The sequence below is a fragment of the Atractosteus spatula genome, chromosome 7 (assembly GCF_055471065.1).
Source record: "Atractosteus spatula isolate fAtrSpa1 chromosome 7, fAtrSpa1.hap1, whole genome shotgun sequence".
Taxonomy (NCBI): domain Eukaryota; kingdom Metazoa; phylum Chordata; class Actinopteri; order Semionotiformes; family Lepisosteidae; genus Atractosteus; species Atractosteus spatula.
The window spans coordinates 61,903,951-61,927,656 of record NC_142712.1 but is presented as its reverse complement, the minus strand read 5'-3'; the positions used below and the strand labels follow the sequence as shown (position 1 = coordinate 61,927,656).

At 39.6% G+C, this 23,706-nt stretch overlaps 1 protein-coding gene across 1 annotated transcript in view; it reads right to left on the bottom strand.

The window, feature by feature from the left end:
- Positions 1-23,706, bottom strand: part of ccdc33 (coiled-coil domain containing 33) — a 96,185-nt gene that overhangs the window by 14,472 nt on the left and 58,007 nt on the right. Inside the window, exons 10-13 of the mRNA XM_088920907.1 lie at positions 22,249-22,378; positions 21,699-21,832; positions 20,872-20,943; positions 9,695-9,883 (exon numbers count right to left, since the gene is read on the bottom strand). Of these exons, the coding sequence (XP_088777033.1) occupies positions 9,695-9,883; positions 20,872-20,943; positions 21,699-21,832; positions 22,249-22,378 (525 nt within the window). The remainder of the gene's footprint in view (positions 1-9,694; positions 9,884-20,871; positions 20,944-21,698; positions 21,833-22,248; positions 22,379-23,706) is intronic.

The following is a 23,706-nucleotide window of genomic DNA, read 5'->3' as shown; positions in this document are numbered from 1 at the left end:
TTACTGGAGAATGCAATTACTGTACTTGCAAGGTTTCTATTAGACTTATTACATCTTATAATGGGATTCATGTGGGCACAGATCTCCGGCAGAACCAATTATTGTGCCTCATAGTCACCCCTGATTGGGATCATGTGAATGGAGAGGACACATGTTTCTATGTTAATCAGAACATAATTATCTTATATTCTTCTGGAAGGAAACTTCTTTTGTACTGAGTGTGTAAATCAGTAAAGTAGACATGTGTTCAGCACACTGTCTTCACAATAGAGTGAATTGAACAGAGTTTACTGTCATGTTCATTTGCATTTCAAAACAAAAAATCCATTGCAATTAAAAAATATAATTTATTCAATTATGATTTTTTTTAAGATTGGTTTTTCTCTAAGAGGGAACGAAAAAGATAAACCTGTTTTACTACTGGTTTTGGGGTCTTTTGTACATGTCCATAGCATTTGCAAATCCCAGTGTAGTCTAATGGCACTCATTGCTATGGCAACATGGACTTTTTCTTTGAGGAAGTAGCCAGCTGAGCGCTCAATTTTGACAAAATACAGGAACCTTGTGGCAGTGGTGATGGTGATGGGGGTCTAATAATCTGATAATCTACAATACAAATCAGTTTATCTGGAAAGTGAATTTCAGATGATGAGTGAATACCTAAAATAAATAAAACTGTACATTGCTAAATGGATTTGTCCACTAAAAGGATAATGGTCCTCTTCCCATGCGATGTATTAACCAATCAAACTAGAAACTGAACGTAGCTGCATCAACAAACTGAAGGAGAAACTCACAAAAGGAATAATTTGTCAGGCTTTATTATTTCATCTGTTTTTTAAATCAGATAGCCGTGCAGCCTTGGCACCATGTTAATGTGGGCAGTACACAACACAGCATAATGACGGTATTAAAAAGTCTTTCTGGATTCATATTCTCTATGAATTTATGGTAAAGATTAATCAGAACTGCATGGACTGATTTATTTTAAAATCATACTTACATAATCATTTATTTTGTCCTGTCGCATTTTTATTAAAAGCTCAGAAGAGAAAAGGGTTTTCCTCTTGGCAATGAATCGTTTACAGAATTCCTCTTAGCTACATGCTCCGGTTATGACAAAAATATCTGATCTGTTGTATTGCAACACAAACACTATATTTAGATGCAATATTATTGCCTGGGGATGTGCATAGGACACTTACACCTTCTTTTATCTTCTGTTCTGCAGTTAACTCCCCAGCCAAATGGTAGAAAGTACTGTTATCACCTGTTCTAATTATCCTCTCACAGGAGAGTTTTTTTTATAAATAACGTGTAAAATGCTAAAAAAAAAGAGGCCGTGTTATTTAAGGCGCAGAATGAGAAGTGTTTCCAGGCTTGCACTTTTGATTGCTAAAGCTATTGAACATTTCATTGCCCTTTCCTAAGCACAGTCTGTGAAGAGACAGCACTGCCACCAATGAAGCTGTGGCCCCGGCTTATCTACATTCACGGCACAGCCAGCAAAATGGAGTAAATGGGCTCTTTCAAGTTAAGTGATTCAGCAGTGTCTACTGCTGCATAGTGCCACAATTAGCCTGCATGACAGAGGTTGCTCCCTGGAGCCCCTCTCTTATTCGCAGTGTGAGGGCAGCAGTCAGCGTGCTAATGGAAGATGCAGCTTATGGGTGCTCTGTGTGAGCAAGTGTTGGGGGGAGCAGGCTGGTTAGGGTAACAGCTCCTCTCCCATCTGGCAGTGAAGGTTGAGGAAGAAGGCTTAAGAAGGCGGCTCATGTCTTAATAAATCTTCACTGTATCCACAGTTACCCTCATTGAGTAACCTTGATGTGGTGCAAAGAAACATTTCAGTCCTGCCTCTGGGTCCTGACACAGGTGGAAGGAGGTAAGGCAGAAATGATCATATAATCATTATTTAAAAATACAATTCAACATCTGGCAATATCCTGTGCGCTTGTGTGTTGCTTCCGTTTATTATCAATAAACAATATGGGAAGAATATAAATATATTCCCATAAAACAGGTCTATAATATTCATTATTTATTCCATATCTGTTCTTAAAGGAAAAGGCAACACAGCTGGAAGGATAACTCTTTCACAGCTTCTTTCATAAATGATTCAAATGTAAACATGTATCTCCATGCTTTCCCATGAGCTTTTTTTTATCTTTTTTTAACTGAACCCAGAAAAACTAATATTTTTACAGAAAAACATTTCATCAATATGTATGGGTACAGAAATAATTTAGATAAACAATGAAAAAGCTCATATCAAATCTTTAGCCTGCACAAAATCAAATATCTTTCACTCTAGGATCATTTGGAGGTATTTTAAAATTTAATGCTGTTCCAGATTAAATAGCTTCTCTTCCTTCCACTCTTGTTAGCTTAAGGTGTTGCTCAGTGCTTCCATAGACTCACACTTTATTCATTATTGATATACCCTTCTCGTAATAGCCAGGGTTCCATCTTTTGAAGAATTTAACAGACTCTTTTTTTCAATATTTCCTGTGTTTGCAAACAAGCAATGGGAGAGAATGATATATAGTTTTGCAAATTGTTAAATAACTATTATTTAAATGTTTAATTAGTATGTATTTATATCTATGTCAGAATCCTCCTGTTGCAAAATTGCATCATATTTCTCCTGCTCAATGTGGTATTGTCCTTTCACTGGTTCCTGATCCCGCTAAATATAAGTAGGTGAAGCTTTTTTTCTAAATGGAGTATGAAGCAGCCAGCTGTTTAAGACATCTGATTTTTTTACATTTAATCTGCCAAAGGTCGGTTGTTTGTAAAATAATCTTACAGGACATGGGACATCTGGAGATGATTTACAATGTGCCGGACGTGTTGGGGAAAAAAAAAGTCAATGTCAACAACAACATTGACAGCGAAATGTAAAAAAGAACAGATTTTATATTGACAATTGTCCAAATATTATACCTCACTTGTATTTTCTGAAAGATTCTACGTAGTTAGTTTTATGGTACACAAAAACAAGGCTCAGCAGCACTCTGAAATTGCAGGACTGTAACCAGGAAACACAACCGATGAAAGCATGGGATTACAGTAAATGCACAAGAATGCTCGATAAACTCATCAGAAACAGAGAACCCCAGACAGCTCACTGGGCCAGAGGAAGCTTCACAATTTCATTTTACAATTTTTTGAATCCCTCTCAAATTCATTCATTTCTGTTCATGCTATTGTTAGCTTTACTTTTCACTTAGGATCACATGCAATCAATAAATAAAACACAATATAAAGCAGTACTTTGCACTGGTCTCAGTAAATGAGAGATCAACTGCATTAACGTCTCAAAAAAGCCAGATGTTTCACTTAGCAAAGTTCCCATCCTATTGATTAAACTGATATTGCCTGTGATCGAATATACAAATTCCCGATCAACTCTTCTAACTCTTATCACATTCAGGCTGATACAAGTGAGATTTGAAACTATGGCATACTTCTGGATATACTGGGCTTATAAGGCTTCTCATTTCACAAGACAATACTCAGACAAATCTCTACTCTCTTAGTTTCATTCAATACACATGCATAATCGTTTTAGGTGAGTTAATATTCCTCATCAACTGCAACTACTGTGACTTAAAATCACATACTACTGCAATTGTCAAATGAATATTGGGCTCCCAAATACCATTAAATGTTCTAAATGAATTTGCACCCTTTTGTTCACTTTAGATTTGTCACACGACATCTCAATAATTGAATTACTGGACTCCCTGTAGAAGAGCAGTCTGGTCACTGTATAATTTTAATTAAACTCTGTCAGCAGTACAAAAACACATGAGCTGTCACATCTGCGAGCAGCAAGGACGTGAGCTGTCCCCAGTTGAAGGACAGTTGCAAGAGGCCAGTCTTACACCCTGACTTACCCTCCATCTGGCTTCTAGAGAGTGACAACAGGCCAGCGTCACAGGAAAGCAAAACAGCTGAACACCGACAGAGATGCCATTAATCCGCTGCTTTCAACACCCCTATCAAAGATTTATGCAAACCACAGAGAATTTAAATAGCTGCTTGTCTTTTTACATTTATGCTTTCTGTTACTTAAATATGCAGTGCAATATCTGATCATACTGTAGGTGTGGCATAGGCACCAATAATTAAAAATTGCAGGAGAAAATCTAAGTCAGGATACAAAGTATGTGTTAATTTTGCGTGAGACTGCCATGTGACAGATGTCCTCTCCCCACCATTCAGATTCAGATTCTGGTTCAATCAACATTAAGATTTATTTCAATCGCATTTAGACACAATAAAAGTATTTTAGAAGTACTCCCTCTGCCAAATTCCTTTAATAAGGTAGGCAGCAAAGAGTTTCAAGCACTGAGAGTTTTAGATTTATTGTTATGTTTAAACGCCGATCCATCCTGTGTATGAAATGGGGGATCCAGGCAAGTCAGGTACAATGTGCTCTGAGTGAAAACATGAAGGAGGTCTTTTGTTGCACATTTTATCTTTGAAGAGCACAGTTCTGAAGGCCACGAAGATTGATGGACGTGGGGAGGGAGGCATGTTACTTATCTGGAGTCAGCATTTGATTCATGTTCTGATTTTGGTCAGAGATGTCAAGGAATTGGATTTAAATCAGAAAACAGTCTTTAGCACCCTGTACTTACAACATAGGGGATTAATTATTCCTTTGTCATGACCTCTGCATGAAGCAGCAGTTCAGTGGATTGTGGGATGGCACAAGGCTTGACTATTGTACAGAAGAGGCGGGGCTGTCCACACAATTATTCACTGGAAATGGAGACTTTTCCCAAAAGGGCAAAATCTAATCAGCCACGTTCAGTATTTGTGTATGAGGAACACAGAAATAAAATGTTTTTGTAGAGAACACAAAAGGGACATGCTCAGAGAGTATGCCTCTTACAGTGCAGTAATGCCTCTTACAGTAAAAACAAGAAGAGATGAGAGAAAGAAACACAGCCATGAAAACCGCAAATAATGTCAGTTTATAATATTAGTCAGTAAGGGTTATAAAATGTTAGTAAGGGAAAAAGCATACACTAAGAATTAAGGATACAACAAAAGTTTTCAAAATTTGCAAAATTTCCGAGATGCTAGAGTACAGTATGTTAAGACTTCCATGATAAAGTTCAAAATGATAGACGAATCCGAAAACACAAACTAGAGAAATCTAAGGCAATGTGCGGAGATGAATGAAAATATGGATTAAAAGCACAAAAACACAAAGGATTCCAGTGTGCCTGTCTCAGAAATGCATCAACCACCTGGGCTAAGTGTGGCAGACATTATGCACCAGCAAACGGTGCATCTCACTGCACAGCAGATTAGGAGGAGAAAAGTAAGAAACTGCTTCATCAGTCCAATTTGGGAAGTCAGATTGTACAGGACCCCTCACATATAGCTAGGAGATTAATACCCCTACTCTTATTATCTCTGCCATGGAGTCTTTAGTGACCAAGCAACCCAGACCGTGTTATAACCAAACAACAGTACAGTTTCCATACAAGGAAATCTAGTCCAGAGGGAAGCCAGCTGCAGATCCACCAACAACACTAACAGCAGTAACCTGGATTTCCTTGGACATTTCCCATACCAGTACTATCCAGGCCTAGATTTACTTAGCTTGGAAAAAAGGATTATTTACTTAGCTAGGATAAAAGTGTATTAGAGCACATTTTGCACTTTGAAACAAACTAAGCAAAATACATTTAATACAAATTTAGAATATGGCTTGCAAGCAATTCTACAAAGCGGTCTTTTGAACATCCCCTTCTCGATGATGATGGCTAGATTCTGATTAACAGCACTGTGTTATTTCCAGTGTCCAGGATAGTGGAGTGGTTGCAACTCCATTAATTGCAGCCTAATAGAGTCCAGAGCGGACGATTGAATTAAACCGTCCGATGGCATTACTGAAAGACAGTTAATCTCCATCCAGGGTGAGACCAAGGAAGATGCAGGGAGACAATGGGAGGTAGTCAGCAGAGAGGGCTTTAAATCTCCCCAATACTTCTCACTCTGGCTGCTACGGGCTGATACAGCTCCCTCACTGCCACATTCAAATAAGTGCTGGATGACCTGTGTGCTAAAGGAGAGCCCGCAGATCCCCGCTAACCCCAATCTGTCCTGATTTAATTGCCTCTTTCCTTCCTTATCAGAGACAAACAGAAGAAGGTGAAAAACAAGACACCACTGAAAGGCCGTGAAGAAATGTGATAATAGAAATTTAATGAGGCTCTGCTCTCTCTTCCAGCGAGTGGGAAGTTGGATGGTATCACGTTCATGTCCTGAGCTAATTCACTGTGATGCTCCAGGACAAGGGCACCTCTTGCTAAGGCTCAACAAGCTTACTAAAGAGATCATGTCTTTGGCTGACAGTCCTAAGGGCAAAGCCATACGTTAATAAAGTAACTCTATTAGGGGCTGACAATAATATTTTCCATATAATGAAGTTGGAAGACTAATAAATCAGAGCGTTGTGACATGCAGTATGCTGGGGAAAACCCAGGACAATAACTGAATGAACAAAAAAGTAGTCAAGATGTTTATGGTACCCTCAAATAAAGTACTACTTTATTTTTCTACTGAAATAATAAAAACTTTACTATCCAGTGAGAATACTCTATATTTAATTGCAGCTACTGTATCTTCTTTCATAAGTATCATTTAACAGCATAAAACAAAGCTACACCTGATACTATGCAACATGGATTTATTCATGCTACTTTACAGACGGCTCTGGCCTGTGGCCATTTCAATGCCTGGCTTTCTGCACCTCTGTGGAGCTGTGGTCAATAAGTGCTGCCATGCTGTCAGCTCTGTACGTCCCTTAATTTCTGTCAGCTGTGAGAGACAGAGCTGCATCTCTCCACCCGCAAACCTCCTATACAGGTCTTTTCATTCCAGGTGCACACCAAATCCCGAAAGAATATGACATTTCCTTTACAAGAAAGACAACAAAACACTAATCTTATTAACTGCCAGGCGTCCTGGGTGAAGAAAAGAAATACAGTGTGTGTCGAATGTGTCTGAAATATGCACCCGAGGACTCTAGACGAGGGAAGAAGGAAAATCGAATCTGAGTTTCTCTGTCAAGAGTTTGAAAGAATCCAGCCCGTTTGGACTTCCTAGACAACCAATACTGCAAAGATGTGAAGTCCATATCTTATATCTTATCTTGTTCTCCATTCCAAAGAGTTCTGCTTCTCTTTAATCCAGGTCTTTGTGCTTTGTTAAAACACAGTGAAGGGACTGAATACTCCTAGGAACACTGTACTCTTCGCAGACGGATTTCATGACCAGTGCAGTGAAATGCATCTTTATCTGGTCACTGACAGGCCATAGGCAAGAAATCTTAAAAGACAATTTTAAAAGGGAAATATTTGTGTGATTATTTTTTCTAATCCTTTGCCTGATTTATCATAAACCTTTTTATGATGTTTCTGCAATGTAATCTGACTATATATTTCTTTAAAGGAGATACTTAAAATTTAATTTGATGGTAAAATAATACCATTAACATCTAATAAGCACATAAATAATATACTTTATTAATGTGTACGTGTAATCCAAAACCATTTTGCTATTGAAATGTGAACCTTCATTATGAACTGCTCTATTGCTTCAACAGTAATATATTCTAGATTTGTCCACTTGGTGTCACTATAAACAAACACTTTTTCCGAAGGTTTAGCAATTGAGCTCTTTTTATTGTTTAAAACACACAGATTCGGTCTTTTTGGGTTCATATCTGTGGTCAACACTACAAATGTAAAGTGTACATACTGTATACTGTACATCTTCATTTAACACAGAACTGGATAGTGTTTCATTGGTCTACAGTTAAGAAAAGGAAACTAGATTCTAGTGATATTATGACACAATTGCAGACTTATTTTAGATCACAGGCATATCTTCAGGGATCAATACAATTCTAAGGAAAATCATGCAGGGATTTCAGAAATCGTGTGACTTAACACTCAGTCTGCTTAGGCTCTCCAGACACTTATTTCCTTAAGCCTGGGCAATCTACCCAGTCTTGATATTTGTTTTAAGAGGCTGGGAGCTCATCACAATTAGTGACAAAAATAATGATCAATAATTCCAGCCTCCAAAGCACAAAACAGCAGAAGGAGTGAGTTAACAAAGAAAATCTATGACTAATGTCAATCACATCATTATATAGGATGTGGATGCTAGAAGACATGTTGCAGTCCGTTTGAAAGACGCACTTTTACTTCCATTTGGAAAAATGCATTCAAAACAGTCCTTTGTCTAAGACAAGAATCACATTCAAAGGCAGATTAACAGATCAGCGGTATTCTGTTATTTATATGGTGGCAGGTTAGCAATGTATTAAAAGGTATATTGAAAGCAGTGCACTTATATAGGATATTGGCAATAGACAAACAAAGAAGATCTACATGGAACAGCATTAATCACATTCTTTTTTTTTCCTGAGTATTTTCTTGCTCTTGCCAATCAAAATAATTATTGGGCAGCATCTGCCCTGCTGTGCTGGCTTCAGATTGTTCTGTCCCAGTAGAAAAAGACACAATCAAACTCTTTTCTGGGTTTGTGGTAAAAAAAATCAATACCATATGGAGGTGCCTTATATTATTAAAAATTGTATTTACAGTTGATATCGATCATTTTCCATTTTTAAGGTTCTGCCATGTGAACATTCAAGGGTCTGTATAGATATTAATATTAATATTTCAGCAGTTAGAATAGGAAAACTATATCAAGAGAATTGTATGTGACTGTGCATTTACAAATCATGGCTTCGATGTGGTATTTCGGCGTACTAAAAAGAGAATTCAAACTGATCCATCCATTGATTTTCTATCTGCTTTATGCAATGGTTAGAGAATGGGGAGCCGAAGCCTTTTCCAGTAATCAACATGGTGTAAGGCAGCATACACCCTGACTAGGATGCCAGACCAGCACAGGGTACACAGAGACACAGACACACTCACTCCTGGGCCAAGTTTTCCCAAAGCCAGTTAACCCACTAGTAGGTCTCTGGACTGCTGAAGGAAAAATCCTTTCACCTGGAGGAAACCCGCACGAAAATGGGAAACTCCATTCAGGATGTGAACCCATGGCACCGCACCCCAGCACTGTGTGCCAGGAGTGTTAACCTGCACCTCCATGCCACCCCCTGAATACTAAAATGTATTATTATGAACTGCTGAAAACTGAAAAGGAATTATACAGAAAACAGTAAATAAGTACTGTATGTGTTATTCAGAACATTTTCAAATACTAACACAATGAAAAGCTAAATGGTCACTTATTGTTACCAATAACGACAAAAGAATGAGAATGCATTATGTAAATATTAATCAGATTTGGATCCAAGATCCGGGATCTTTATGTTTTAATTTCAGTTATATCTCAGTCAAAATCACAATAACTATTTAGCCACAACATTCGGTAATACGTTTTATATGAAATTCTTCCAAAAACAAGTACAGTGCAGTACATGTTCTTAAGTGCTGCAGTGTGAATGCTTCTCACTATCTCCTGCTGCGTGAATGAGAATAATTTTGACAGACAGATTTCTAAAACAGCCCGAAGTCAGTGCTTCACTGGCTGTCTGTCTCAGTGCATGCTTGTACCTCACCTCTCCATCGACGTACTCACACGCGCAAGCAGGAGGGTACCCGATTGTCAGGGGGGGTCTCACCGTGAGCTGAAGACGAGGGGAGTGGTCAATCTGAGGAGTGGGGGCGCGTGGAGATGAACCCTCTTCCTGGTCTGGAGGAGAGGAATGTGGGGCCACAGGCACTAAAGGCGCCCCAGTATCATTCAGTAGTACAGAATCCAGCAAAGGCAGTACACTGGGGTCAGTGGATGACAGGACAGAGTCTGGGCGCTGCAACAACAACAAAAATAACCTATTTGTATTATTATTGCCTTTAGTGCTGCTGGTAGCAGTATAATAGTAAAGAAAATTATGAAATTATCTGGCATTTATAAAAAAAACTACAGGTACAGGGGCAGCTGATTGATTGTATAAAGAGGAGAAGTCTGGACACCTTGGTGAAAAATCTCAGACACTGAATATTGGCATGCCTCAAACCCGATACACACTTACATGCGTACAGAAGGAAAATACTGTTTAGAATGTTTTTTTTCTGGACTCAGTAGTGGCCGGGAAAAATGGAAGCCTGTGCTGCAATGAGCACATTTTAAATAAAGCATATGATGGAGAAATAGAGAGGTAAAATAACAAAACATAATTAATTGTCCACAATCATTTTGCATCGGAAATATAGACATCAGCCCTCTGTATGAGCATCTGTGTCAATTTCTGCATGGTGCCAAACTCCCAGAAAGTGTCCCTGTAAGCCAAACTACTTGATCCAGCTTTGTTTGTGTCTGCTGTGTCTACAACAGAACACCCCAGTCAAGGTTTGTTTTACTAGAGTAGGCTATTCACATACACAAATGCATATATACAGTAAGCAGAATTGCATGGATAATATTATTAGAAATTGACAAGAACTATTTTAAAGCAAGAAATATAGATGAATACCCTATATTCCTAAATATATAAAAATAAAATATATTGCGCAAATAAAACTACCCTTGTTGAGATTATTAATCAACCGGGTATGTTGTGCAATCTGTCCTCTATAATTCTGAAATGAAGCTCACTGAGATCCACCTTTCCTGACTCAGTCATACTGCTTTAATTGACAGCACTGTGTAAGACTATCAGTGCAATTTCTGCAGTGCCCTTGCTGATTCAGGCAGAGACACAGGGGCAATTCAGAGCTCCAGCTTCATCTCAGATTCCACAAACTGCTGGCTGGAAATTATTTTACAGACTAAAATAATCTCATTACCAACGGATTCACAATGCCCGGGCTAATCCAGCAGTTCACCACAATTATGTTTCAACCTTTTACAGAGTCTTGACATAAGTATATTTAAAATATATTTCCGGGACTACATAAATTACTTTGTTATTAAATTTTTAAAACATTACTCCTTTTTATCTCTCTGTAAGTGCATGGAGCCACAGCAGCAGATAGTTACAGTAATATGTATTTAATTTTTTTAAATAAACATGGCCAGTCCACTTGCATTTTACAAATGTGCTATGAGTAAAAATAAAATATTAATTTATAAAATACTTTAATATAATTCTGGTTATATTAAAGAAATAATATAATCTAGATGTTAAAAACAGCAGACTGATCAGCCCTTTATCATTCTTGCTAATAAATATTAATACACTTAAAGCTATCCAATTTGAGCAGAACGATTAACATTTCCCCAATGCAGAGTTTCAGTAATTACTTGTAATGCAAAGCAATCATATTTCATGTATTGCATTTTTATGCTTGCAATATAATTACACTAGGAAAACAGCCTAAGCAGTTATATGCAGATAACAAATATTAGGAACATAATTAGATTTAAAAAAATATCATACACTTTTTCAAAGCTTAAAAGCTTGAAAAGATATACAGCTTGTGAACTGAAAACAGAACAGATTGTGCAAACAGTGGACTTTATACAAAATATAGTGTGTAAAAGTGGACAGGAGAACCTGTGGCTATCTGTAAGTGTAGCCTTACTCTGTTCAAATTAGATGGTTTGTTCTCTTTTCCAAAACAATGGCTATTATACGTAGTGAACAACATACACAGTACCTGAAGCCAACAATGATTGTAACTTTCTCCCCTATTAGTCTATGCATAAATGAACCAGTTACAGTATGTTTGTACCAACAAGCTCTTAAGAGCTTCACGAACAGGGAAGTGTAGATCGAATGCAGCAAGGAAAATCCAAAAAGCTTTACTGATGATGATAAAAGCTTGTAATCCGACATGTCGATGTCGAGCAGATACTGTAGCTCTCAGGCCCCGCCTTGAAGAGAGACAGGGCTGGTTTTATTTTTTTTTATAATAAGGATGTTTGTTCTCCAACCGCTCATTCATTAACCTGGCATATGGACGAAAATCAAATTAGTTTAGCTGGATTCCACGCAAAAGAACAATCTATCTCTCCAAATTAGGGGCAGAGAATATCTGCGAGCATCAGGCCCCGTCTCTGTGAGTGCGCGTGTCTGGAAATGGAAGGCTGCGGTCAGCAGGGTAACGAGACGGGCGGGCGAGTGCACTAAGCTATGCGCAGTCACACAGACTCTGATCAGCATTCATTGGCACTCTGGTCCCCTGCCACACTATCCCCCTGCAACAATTTACACTGAGGACCAGCAGGACACCGACTAGTGCTATGCTTTCTGATCATCTTGTTTATTTAGTTATCTGTCCTTTTCTTTCTTTCTGTGTGTAACATCACGTACAGCTAATCACACTGCACATTCAATACTGACCCGGCCCAATAAACGCAGTTGTTGCTTAATTTTTACATGCTGTTGACAAATGAAAAGAGCAAAATAAGATTAAAATATACTAAAAATAACTGAGCTAATCTAAATAATAAACTGCGTTAATCGGGTAAATCTATAGCTGAGAATCATATTGACATGCTTGAAAAAAAAGGGCTTGCTGTGGAATTATTTAAACCCCCTACAGCCATCCCATGCATCATAAACTGCATTTTCATTTTTACCAGTATTGCTGAAAATGCGCATTACTTCCCGTGTTAAAACAGTGTGAATGCCTTCCTCCTGGTTTTATTTGCAGAACACCTCTGTCCATGGTCCTGAAGAAAGCAAACGCCTAACCCACAGACCTGGCTAATCTGCCATCTTCCCTTGCGCACTTGAAGGATGTCTGCTTTGGAGGCAGCACGTGTGCTTGATTCAATTAGCACGGCTCTGAACACTCCTCTGGGACACAATAGCAGTGGGGGGAAAGCAGCAAGTTCTGTTTAACAAAGACATTTGCTTTGCCCGTGCCCTGGTCCATCCAGCTCATTAGTCATCTAAGTGAATGTGCTGTAGACCAAGAGACAAGCCACAGCGCAAACTTACTTCACAGCCCACACCCACACAGGATAGCAATCTTGAAAGCAAAGAATTCAAAAACCCTGCCAGAGCCATACATTTACTTCATTCATTTTCTGTTTCGATTGCTGGTGTACGTGACATCTGCAGCTTATTTTTATTCTAAACAATTTCACATAAAGCATAAACAGTTCTTTAATATTTAATTGCCTGCAAAGATGTTTTGGTTATTTGCTCGATGAAACTTAAGACAAAATGAAAACACGTTTGACCCTTTGCATTGTTTATAAGAGAGATAACACTGTTTATAAGAGAGATAAGACTATATATGTTTATATACTGTACTGAGAAGCATTAAAAACATATATTGGAGAACATTTTGAACCAGTTACATTTATTGCAATTTTAATGCCTCTCAGTCTTTATGAAGGGAAGCCAGCTCTGCTTCTGGAGAGCAACTAACCAGCAGGATCTATAGATTATTCTATAAATCATCAATTTCAAAACACTTGGTACTATTTAGATCTTATTATGTAAGCAGCTAAATAATTAGTTAATCATTCGGTATGAAAATCCCAACATCTTATACCTTTCAAGGACCACCATTGGCCATTTCTGACTTAATGAACCAATTAATTAAATAAATTGATCAAAACTTACATGTGTGCCAGGTATTAACAAACTGATGATTTAAGGTTGAACTTGCAGGTTTAATTCTGTTGGAGCACAGAACTGCTGGACAGATGCTTTTCAGGATCAGGGTTGGTTACCAGTTTTATATAATAATCACACAGGTTCATTGGCTTTCAAGTTAAGGGGAATATTATTTTCAAAATGTTGTTTTCTTGAAAGGGCATGGGAAAAAATTTCCGCATCCATTTCCAATCCACGACAATGTACAAACATGGGAAATATCTGCATGCATTCCAAGCAAAGCTCACTTTGACATTTGATTAGGGTGCAAAAATTGTGTCTAGTACTAAAACTGTTAACAGCATCATAGTCAGAGCCTTCTATCTCAGAGCTAACATCTGCACAGTCTGTTTACTCAAAACGTCAAAACTTGCTATCTCTTTGCCACAGTTTCACAAATTCATAAGGCTGGTCTGGGAAATGCAAACTGCAGACTTTTGAGCAGAAGAAAAGCTAGGCAGTTCATTCAGAAACTATGAAAAAGGTCCCAGGTTTTCGATAAAAATGCTAGTGAACATCAGAAAGATAAATAAGATAACATGGCTTTTATAGCTGTTGGTTGTGCAGCATTCTTGAAAATACAAATCTCCCTATTTCAGGCTGAATACATTTGCTGCATCACTTTGTAGGAAACTGTGAAATCTCATTAAAGAAAACTGATAAACAATCTACCTGCACCAAAAGAAAAACTTTTTAAAGGGAAATTTCATTATTTCTGAAAAGTTTGAAACAATACTGCCCAGACTCCTGAGTCTACAATTTAAATCTCAGCACCCCAAAGGAAATGAACTCTAATCACTGATATAGACCAACACTGTTGAGTTACATTTCTTTGATATGAACCAGAGTATAATGATCAGTTCTTCATGTCATTCAGAGCAAGTAACCAATTCCAATTTTAGACTCAATATAGTGAAAGACCAGGGTATTGTCTGTAATTCAGTTGTAGTCTTTCACTACAACTTGCAATTCACCCCCAAAAGGAGGAAGAAAATACAAAAGAAAAAAATATAAATTAAAAAATGAAAAATAATTAATATAAAGAAGAAGTAATCAGGCATTACGATTGCAATAAACAATATATCCATATAAATCCAAACATCCACTAAAGTGGTTTTCAGCGTTGGGGTCTGAAATAATGCAGAGACAAATGTTTGAGTACCTCATTGCAAGTGGATTCTTACAACCCTGCATAGTTTAAAAAATATGTCCACATGTGTACAATCACCACACAACTGAAGCAGTCGTCTTGAATTGGGGGAAATCCATGGCTTCACACTTCTCCTTATTTAACAACTAATTGGGTTTGTAATTGCAGCTGATGGTGTGATTGATCTCTGACAGATGTGGGCTGAAGAGGGCTGAACGTAACAGTGTTTGTAATGCATGACTCTTGTCCCCTGGGAACTGCTCTGCGAGATTAGGTGGACGCACTGAATACATTTCCCACCATGTGCTAAATTAATTTTTGTGTTATTTTGTTTTAATTAAATGAGTCTGGATTTGTGCAATGCCTGCATCCACACATCCACAGTATATAAAGAGCCAACACCTGCGACACAGAAAACCACAAAGACTTATAATCTGTTTCAGTTTAGTCAAGGCCAGGTGTTGTCACAATAGGCAGCATGCAAAGGCCTGTTCCTCCCCTACAGTTTGATAACCTATTATACACCTAAAATACAGTATTCACAATGAATATCGCTTGAGAATGTTTAATTCTTCAACCACAATTGTCTACTGAGAATACATTCCCCTTTACAATGACAACCCAGAGAGCACCTCAATTGCACAATAGGGCAATAACTGGAGCACTTGGAATGAAGTTCCTAGCTTGAGGGTAAAACTTGAGGGTGATAGGGGCCCTATCCACTACTCCACACTGCTGCCCCAAAATGGTGTAATATCATATCTCTACATTTTATAGTATCTGTATCTACAGTATGAGCTCTCTCCATTTTATATGGTTATACTTTCTTTATCCATTATCAGAATCTAACTCGCATATATCTGCCTCTTGTATGTAATATTCACACCGTATGATCAAATATCTTTTTTCTGACAGTACGTCCTGAAATGGAATACAGTTCTACTCACCCTTAAAGCATCCTCCATTCTACAATCTGAGTATTTGCAAAAATGTAGTTATTTGGCAAGAAGAAACAGTATATTTATTTTCTCTAATGTTGCCAGAGACTTTTCTTGGTATTTTTCTGGTATTTCTTGGTATTTGTCTGTGGCAGGACTGCACTGTAAATGGATTCTGTGTTGTACCAGTGGATATAACTTAAATGATCATTAAGTGTGACTTTCAACCAGCCCCTCCTGTACAAACAAAAATACTGTAAAATAGTGCATGCGTGGATTTATAGTATTCAACTGATGCCTTATTCTCTAGATACAGAATCCAGACCGAAGTCTAACCCATCACAAAGTGAGTCAGGAGAGGACCTCTCCTGCCACCCCACAGTCTCAATGACGGCCATCACACAAGACCCAGGGAGATAATTACACCGCCTCCATCTCAACCACCAGCCTGGCTTCGTTCCGTCTGCAAGTGTTCCAGAAAACGACATTGCTCGGGCACTGCAATAACACTCATCTAAATGAATTCCCCAGCACTTTACTGCATGGCTGGAAGTGCTAATTTATTTTGGCGACCAGCTGGAAAGAAAAACAAATTAATTCGGCACTTAAGTTCCCCTCTTGTGAATAATGCATCACCTCCCCCCACAAGTCCATGCCTCTCCTTCAACCACCATTTCCTCATTCCTCTCCCTGAGCCACATTTCTCATTTCCCACACCACTTTCCCTCTTTTCACCTCCTTCACATGCTGCTCTTGTGCATGTGTCACAAAAGCATATTATTAGTCTCTTATTGCTGTATGAAGTTACATATTATCTGTGCATATTGAAAGCTCTAAGAATATTGGCTCTGAGGACGAAGCACACTTTCCAAAGGAAAAGCACATTTCGAACAGTTCTGCTTAATGCATAGACACCTTTTAGCCCTTGTGGGCGGCTGGGGAGATCACATATCTTTTCCCATTTAAATGGCCACTCCAGCCTACTTAGAACACTGGTCTGCAGAAGATGACTGCCATGAAAATTAAGCTAAGATGCCATGTCGTCGTGTCCCTTTCCTTTATCTTAATCTTGCACTCCTTTTTTGTTTCCGTAATTCCAATCATACAATCTGGATTCACGTCTCTAAGCCACTGAGGAGGTCACTATGAATAGAGATTCTTTATTCATCTCATGAGCCTTATCAATGGACGTGTCTATAGTGGGAAACCTCAGGACACAGAACCTGCTCATTTGTGTTTTTCTGTGGTTCACCGCTGTGATTTCTGAGCCAGCATTAGTCAACTACCAATTTCCCCAGCTTTCTCCTTCTGCAAAACTTTCTACCTCCTTTGCTCCCCCAAATTCTCTCCCTATGTTCCTTGTGCCATAGTTAATTTCTTCACTCTCGTTGTCTGTGCTATTTGATCTTTGTTCTCTCTGTGAACAATGACCCTCGGGCAATCAATATGAGCACCAGCAGACCACCACTCACACTCCCGTCCTCCCCTGAGACTGACCTGAATTTGCATGTCATTGCAAAGAACTCCCTATTATCAGATGCAGATTAATAAAAGCCAATGAAACTGGAGGAGGGAGGAGGGGGTTAAAATAAGTGAGTCTCTTTTATGTTGCCACTAATTAGAGAAGGGTGCTAAATATTTACCCCAAGAAGAAAAAAGCTGCAGAAGCTGCACAAGTTAACGATGTGAAATGCTAAAAAAATCACCTTGAGTCTTGCTGCCCCACACACTCAGAAAACAGTACTCTGACTTTTCTGTGATGCTTCTTTTGACATTTTTTACAAATGTTTTTTTTTCAATGTTTCTGCCTGAGCATAAGGTGTAGACATAATGCCAATACATCAGATCTGTGGAACAGATGACTTGCCTGACACGTTCATTAGAAAGAATGTAACCCTGATTCACTTATTGAATCTTTACTGGGCCTCAAGGTGCAGTAGGTACACAAATCATATTTCTCACACCCACTTTGTGAAACAAACAAATTTACACAAAAAACCTACTGAAAGGCAAAGATTTCAAGCTCACTTTTAATTTCAAATTTGGGGGGGGCTTTGATTTGAAATCCTACTGTAGATGTGCCATACTCTACTTTCAAAATAGCAGGTGCTGTATTACTGTATGTCATTAAAATACAATATTACAGAATTATTTCCAGGAACAAATGGCTGAGTGAAGTTCTTCTCACAACAGTGAAAGAAAATCCCCTGGCCTGCAACAGAAAAGCAAAACAACATTTTCCGAAAGCTGAAATTATAGTATCTGTCCTCCTTTGACAGACTGCAATGACTCATTTTAACAAATCTTTAGATGTGGTAAAGCAGGTTGGACTAGTCTCACAGATGCAGTTACTCCTGCTATAATGTATGCACAATATAATCATTTTATAGCTTTCCTATTAATCTGTGTGGATATGGTTTTCTGTCTTCTTATGGTGCTCATGAGTGGGAGTAAAGAGCACTACTCCAACCAGAGTGCCTGGGGAGGGGTTTATCAGGAGAACGAATGAGCCACACAGGAGACAGATAGAGATAGAGATGGATGTCCTGACTCCGTATGGTTCTGAGATCGTAAACTAGTTATTGTCCCACTGAGCCCATAAGAAAGCTGCATTAAGACAATAGTGTTGTATAGTAATTATTATCAAGCAGTAAAGTACATTTAGTACCCTCTCCAGGCTACTGGTTTAGGGACTAGCCATGTTTTAATTGCTGAAGGGGGCTCATGACTGGATGCTCGGCGCAGTAAACACTTTGTCACCAGCACAAGGGACAACCGATGCAGCAGGTTCATCTGCTGGCTCTACACTGTCTGGTGTTTAAAGGTCTGTGTCCAAGCACAGGCACTCCAGACATTCCGAGCTCCTGCCCTGGTTGCCCTCTGTCCCAGAAGAGCAGAAGAGCAATGAACTTTCTCTCCCCTTATTGGGTGAGATCTCCAAAGGGTAGTTCTCACTATGGAAATCACTTAATCTGACTGCCATAAGATGAGCAAAAACTAGTACAGGTATGTGATCACTACATAAAAAGTGTTGTGATTTGACTTAATATTTTGCTGCCAAGACAAATCTTGATAAGAACATAACCATTTTAAATTGTTTTTACCTTCAGAGAAATTAATGCACACTTTGTCTTTTAACTTGTATTTGTTAATATTATTGTTAGGCACTTTTAGCTGTATACTTCATATTTTACTCTTACAAAATGGATTAAATATAATATCGATCCTTGTGTTCCTTCATTCAATTTCAATTTCATTTCACAGTTGTTGTCCAGTCATCCCTGTCTGCTCACTATGGTGATGCGCTGACATCACATTACCTGGCCACAGTCCCCTGTTCACACTACTGCTGCCTCCTGATTTTTTTTTTCCACCAAAGAGGAATTAGCACTTGTACTGTGAGTTACTCAAATCAATGATAAAATCCATGCAGGGCTAGAAACAATTATATTACTGTAAAATAAGGAAAAAAAAGATAGCCATTTAGCTTGACATAAGTGAGAAATAAACAGGAATAAACATTTTACTGTTGTATTTTTGCAACAGTAATCAGCAGAACATCAGTGTTGAAGACCCAGTTCCTTTGTGCTCCCTCTCTCCCGCCTGCGGTTCTGATTGAAATCCTGACTTCAGTGCTCTCAGTGCTAACTGCAGCTGTTTCCTCAGGCAGTGAAGCGGGGCCAGTCTGTGGTAGACGGAAGTGTTGCAGAGGGGAGCAGGAACTCCCTTTCAATGAATATATATGATATCAGCAGAGCTCAGTCCCGCGGCGGTGTTTGAGCAGCCCAACTGATTTGACTGAAAGAAGGAGAGGCGGGAGGTCCACTAGAAAACCTGAACACCACAGAGCCACGACTAAAATAGATATAACACCTGCACTCCAGAGACACAGGGGGCTCTACCCCCCCTTGGCAGACATGAGCTTTAGCTGCAGGAAGCACCGGGCTTATGAGCGTTTAGATAATCAGGGAAAATTAAGCTTTCGGAAGACAAGAGCATAACAGAAAACTGGAATGACCAAAAAGCTATACACATCCACATCACAGGTGCTGGTAAATATTGGATAAACACAATATACATTACACCTTTTATACAAGTTATTTAGACCTTTTTTAATTTTTTTATCCATTCTAACTGGAAATATGGCAAATGTTTCTTTACGTCTCAGCTCACAGGAATGGCTCCTGCCCTGCCAGGGGAGAAAGAGGATTGGCAGGCATACACCTCTGACCTGCCCACCCATGAAGCCAAACATTTTTCACACCCTGCAGGCTCCACAGCACCTTCTACGATGCTTAACATTGATTGGAGGAGAAGAGAGGTTGCTGTTCTTTTTTCTTGTGTTCACTTCAGTTAATTACATGGTATTTCGCTTCTAGAAAGGTCCACTCTACCACTACATTTCCAGCTAGGGACACTGCTATTGATACGGTACTGTAGCTCAGATGATGTGTTCCTTGCCTAAATATCTTTCTTGCCCTGTTTATAACTTTTGCTTCCTCTCTCCTTTGTTTTTTGGACTAAAACACTGTAAAGTACATTGTGTAACACGTGCAGACTGTGGTCTCTTTTTGTTCTGTGTTTTCTGCCTGCTGGGTTTTAAGATTAAGATAAGATCACTTTAATCGTTCTATACAATTTCAGGAATTCGTGTTTTCGCATACCCCAACTTGCTCTCCATGAGATACACAGACGGTGAGAGAAGCTGGGGGTCAGAGCGCAGGGTCAGCCATTTATACAGCGCCCCTGGAGCAGTTGGGGTTAAGGGCCTTGCTCAGGGGCCCAACTGAGAAGGATTCCTCTGCTGGCCACGGGATTCGAACCAGCAACCCTCCAGCCACAGGCGCAGATCCTGAGCCACAGAGCCACCGCTCCGCCCCTAGGGTTTAGAGTTGAAATATAATTTTACAAACTGTAAAAAGAAAAGCAACACTTGGAGGTGCAGTGGATCATTGTAGTTGCAGTAACTACAGTTCCACAGAGAGCTGAGAAGTCCCAGACTGGCCAAGCCACCCTATACTCAACTGCACCCCCTGTTTGGGGAACCTCTCTGACACACAATACACTCTCATACATGGGAATAGCTTCTGACACAGTGATGGTCACACACCACGGACCCAGGCAGAAGGTAGTGGGGGATATGGCCGGACACTCACCTCTGAACCGATGAGGCGCAGAATGACGCCCACGCACGGGCCAGTGTCCGAGGTGGTCCGAAGTGTGCTCCCCTGGGAAGGAAAACCACGGTCAGTCACATTAGGACTGAAGCAGAGTGTCACAGCTGGTCTTGTGCACAGAGCACCACTATGTTGCTGTGATCAACACAGTCAAGCAGGAACAAAAATAAAAAATATATGACGATAAACATATGTAGCATGTGAAACATTAATTAAAAATGGTCATAAATAATTCTATAATGAAATACTCACTTTGAAGAAGTACAATTGCTGAACTGACAACAGTTGGGTACACAATCCCCACTAGGCTTCACAAGTTATCAAACACACTTTAAAACAGAGTATAGGAGAAGCATCATGGTATTAACATGATATTTTGAATTTATTCTTTATATAACAGATGTAAGAAGAAAGCTTGGGAAATAAGCCTAGGAAATGGATTCTTTGATACAGGAGTAAAAGTAAATTACATGTAATAATCTTTAGCATCATGTTAAAGTAGATTTTAAAAATGTTGGCGGTTGTGGACTCTTAAATTGATTTAGAGAGTTGATGGGTGTTGTATGTTATACTGTTTAGATGCATATTTGTTGTATATTAGTTCAAGTACGTAGCTGCATCAGTAGGTTGCAAAGGAACAAAGTAAAGGTTTATTCCATGCTGAAAGAGAATAAATGAAACACAACGTTGTGTTTCTTTTCTTCTCTTTTCAGCATGGGATAAACCTTTACTTGTTCCTTTGTTGTATATTATACTATTATACTATGTGCTCCATGAGAAAAGTAGCAAAAAAACCCTTTCCTCACCTGCAGGGGGAGTTGTTCCACCCTCACTCCTCTCCGACCCTTCTCTCCCATCAGCCTCTTGTACAGGGACTGGTCAAGGGGCAGAGCAGAGAATCCCAGGGGGCTGCGGATGTGCCAGGTCACTGCGTTCATCACTGCAGAAACACAGCAGGCACGGCCAGCTACAGTATACAGCAGGGCTCGAGCATTATCCTGTGTTCAGGTTAGCTGTGCTGTGCTGCAGGGAGTCATTAAAGTTTGCAGAATTTTGAATTCATACACTTTGTCAGATCACCTTTTTTTTAGAAATGAGTTGCTAATTGAAAAGTATCTCTAAAGTCTGGAACTCAAGGCCAGGTGTTGCTCTTTCCAGCCCTACCAGTTAGCAACCAATTTTGCAACAGTAAAATCACAATGACTTCCGTGGGACTGGGTCAGTTAGACTTCAACTGTCGTACTCTTCATGACACAGCAGGTACGTTAAGTTCTCAGCAGTGATGCAGCTTTACTTGAGCTGGGCTCAGCTGAAGAAATGAGCATCAGCAATTACTTTACAGTGGTACAGACGAACCTGTGGTAAAGGGGTAAAACTCCAGCACCAGTGCAGCCCCTCCAGTGAAAATGGTGGCGCAGTTTCGGCCAAGGAAGAGGAAGCAGTGGTTCCAGATGGGCTGCTCCTCAGGATATCCTGCCTGGGACACCTGGGAGAAGAAAGAGGTCTCTTAACCTCCCTCCTTATTAAGCTTGGATGAAATCGGAAAGTCTGTGCTTATCCAAAAGAGTCCACAAAGGTATCAAGCTACGGATCTACAGAGCTGGTGAACAGAGACACCCATTTGTTTTTTAGCACTTAACCTTGGATGGTTTCTTTCTTTTAATCCTTGGGATATTTTCTGCTAAATATATAAAATAATGCTAAAAAGAATGACCTTTCTTGAAGTTAGTGCTGATGACAAGTAACAACTGCTAACTGTTCTTTTAGTAACCTGCATGCCATAAAAAATTGTCTTGGAATATAATCTTTTTCCATGATGTGTGATTTGAATTTCTGCCTTGTTTTCTTCTTTCTCAAACTTATTTTCTTGATCCATCAGCCAGCAATCGAAGGACAAATGTTCTTTTACTAGAACCAAAATGTTTAAGAGGCATTTTTTGCTTAAAGAGCAACAAATGGAACTAGCACAGGACAACAGCCAAGGCTGGCTGTACCTATCACAGATTGCGTGCAAGGTGCTCTTGAAATTGCAGTCCTTTACACATCTTAATCAGCAGTTTGAGTCCTGAGGCAGCGCAGCCCAGTTTCATCATCAGCAGGACGTATTCAGCTATGCCAAAGACGTGAGTGTACCAAGCACCTGACCTGAGCCCTGGCAGAGACTGGTGGCGGATGGCAGATGGCCCCTCTGCCACATGCCTTATTAAACAGCAGGAAGCCTGATTTCTGCTCTCTGGCAGACTGTCCTAATGCAGGGGTTCTGCAGGTGTCCAGGACAGGACTCGTCTTCGTGACTGACTTGCTTATTGTGGGTTATAATCCTGCAGCAGACTGATGCTGAGGTTTGCCACTTAGTCAAAGTTATTCATATACTGTATAGTCCTTACATTTACAGCACTTTTCTGGACACTTCACTCAAAGCTCTTGATAGATAATGGAGATGCAACGGCAGCCATAGTGCGCCAGTACGCTCACCACACACCAGCTCTCAGTGGGGAGGAGAGCAGGGTGATGAAGCCAGTTCAGAGATGGGGATTATTAGGACGCTGTGATTTGTAGAGGCCATGGGGAAATTTGGCCAGGACACCAGGGTAACACCCCTACTCTTTTCAAAATGCTGCCTGGGATTTTTAATGACACAGAGAGTCAGGACCTTGATTTTATGTCTTATCTTGTGTCTCCATCACTATACTGGGGCATTAGAACCCACACAGACTGCAGGGTGAGCACCCCCTGCTGGCCCCACTAACACCTCTACCAGCAGCAACCTTAGTATTTCCCAGGAGGTCTCCCATTCAGGTACTGGCCAGGCCC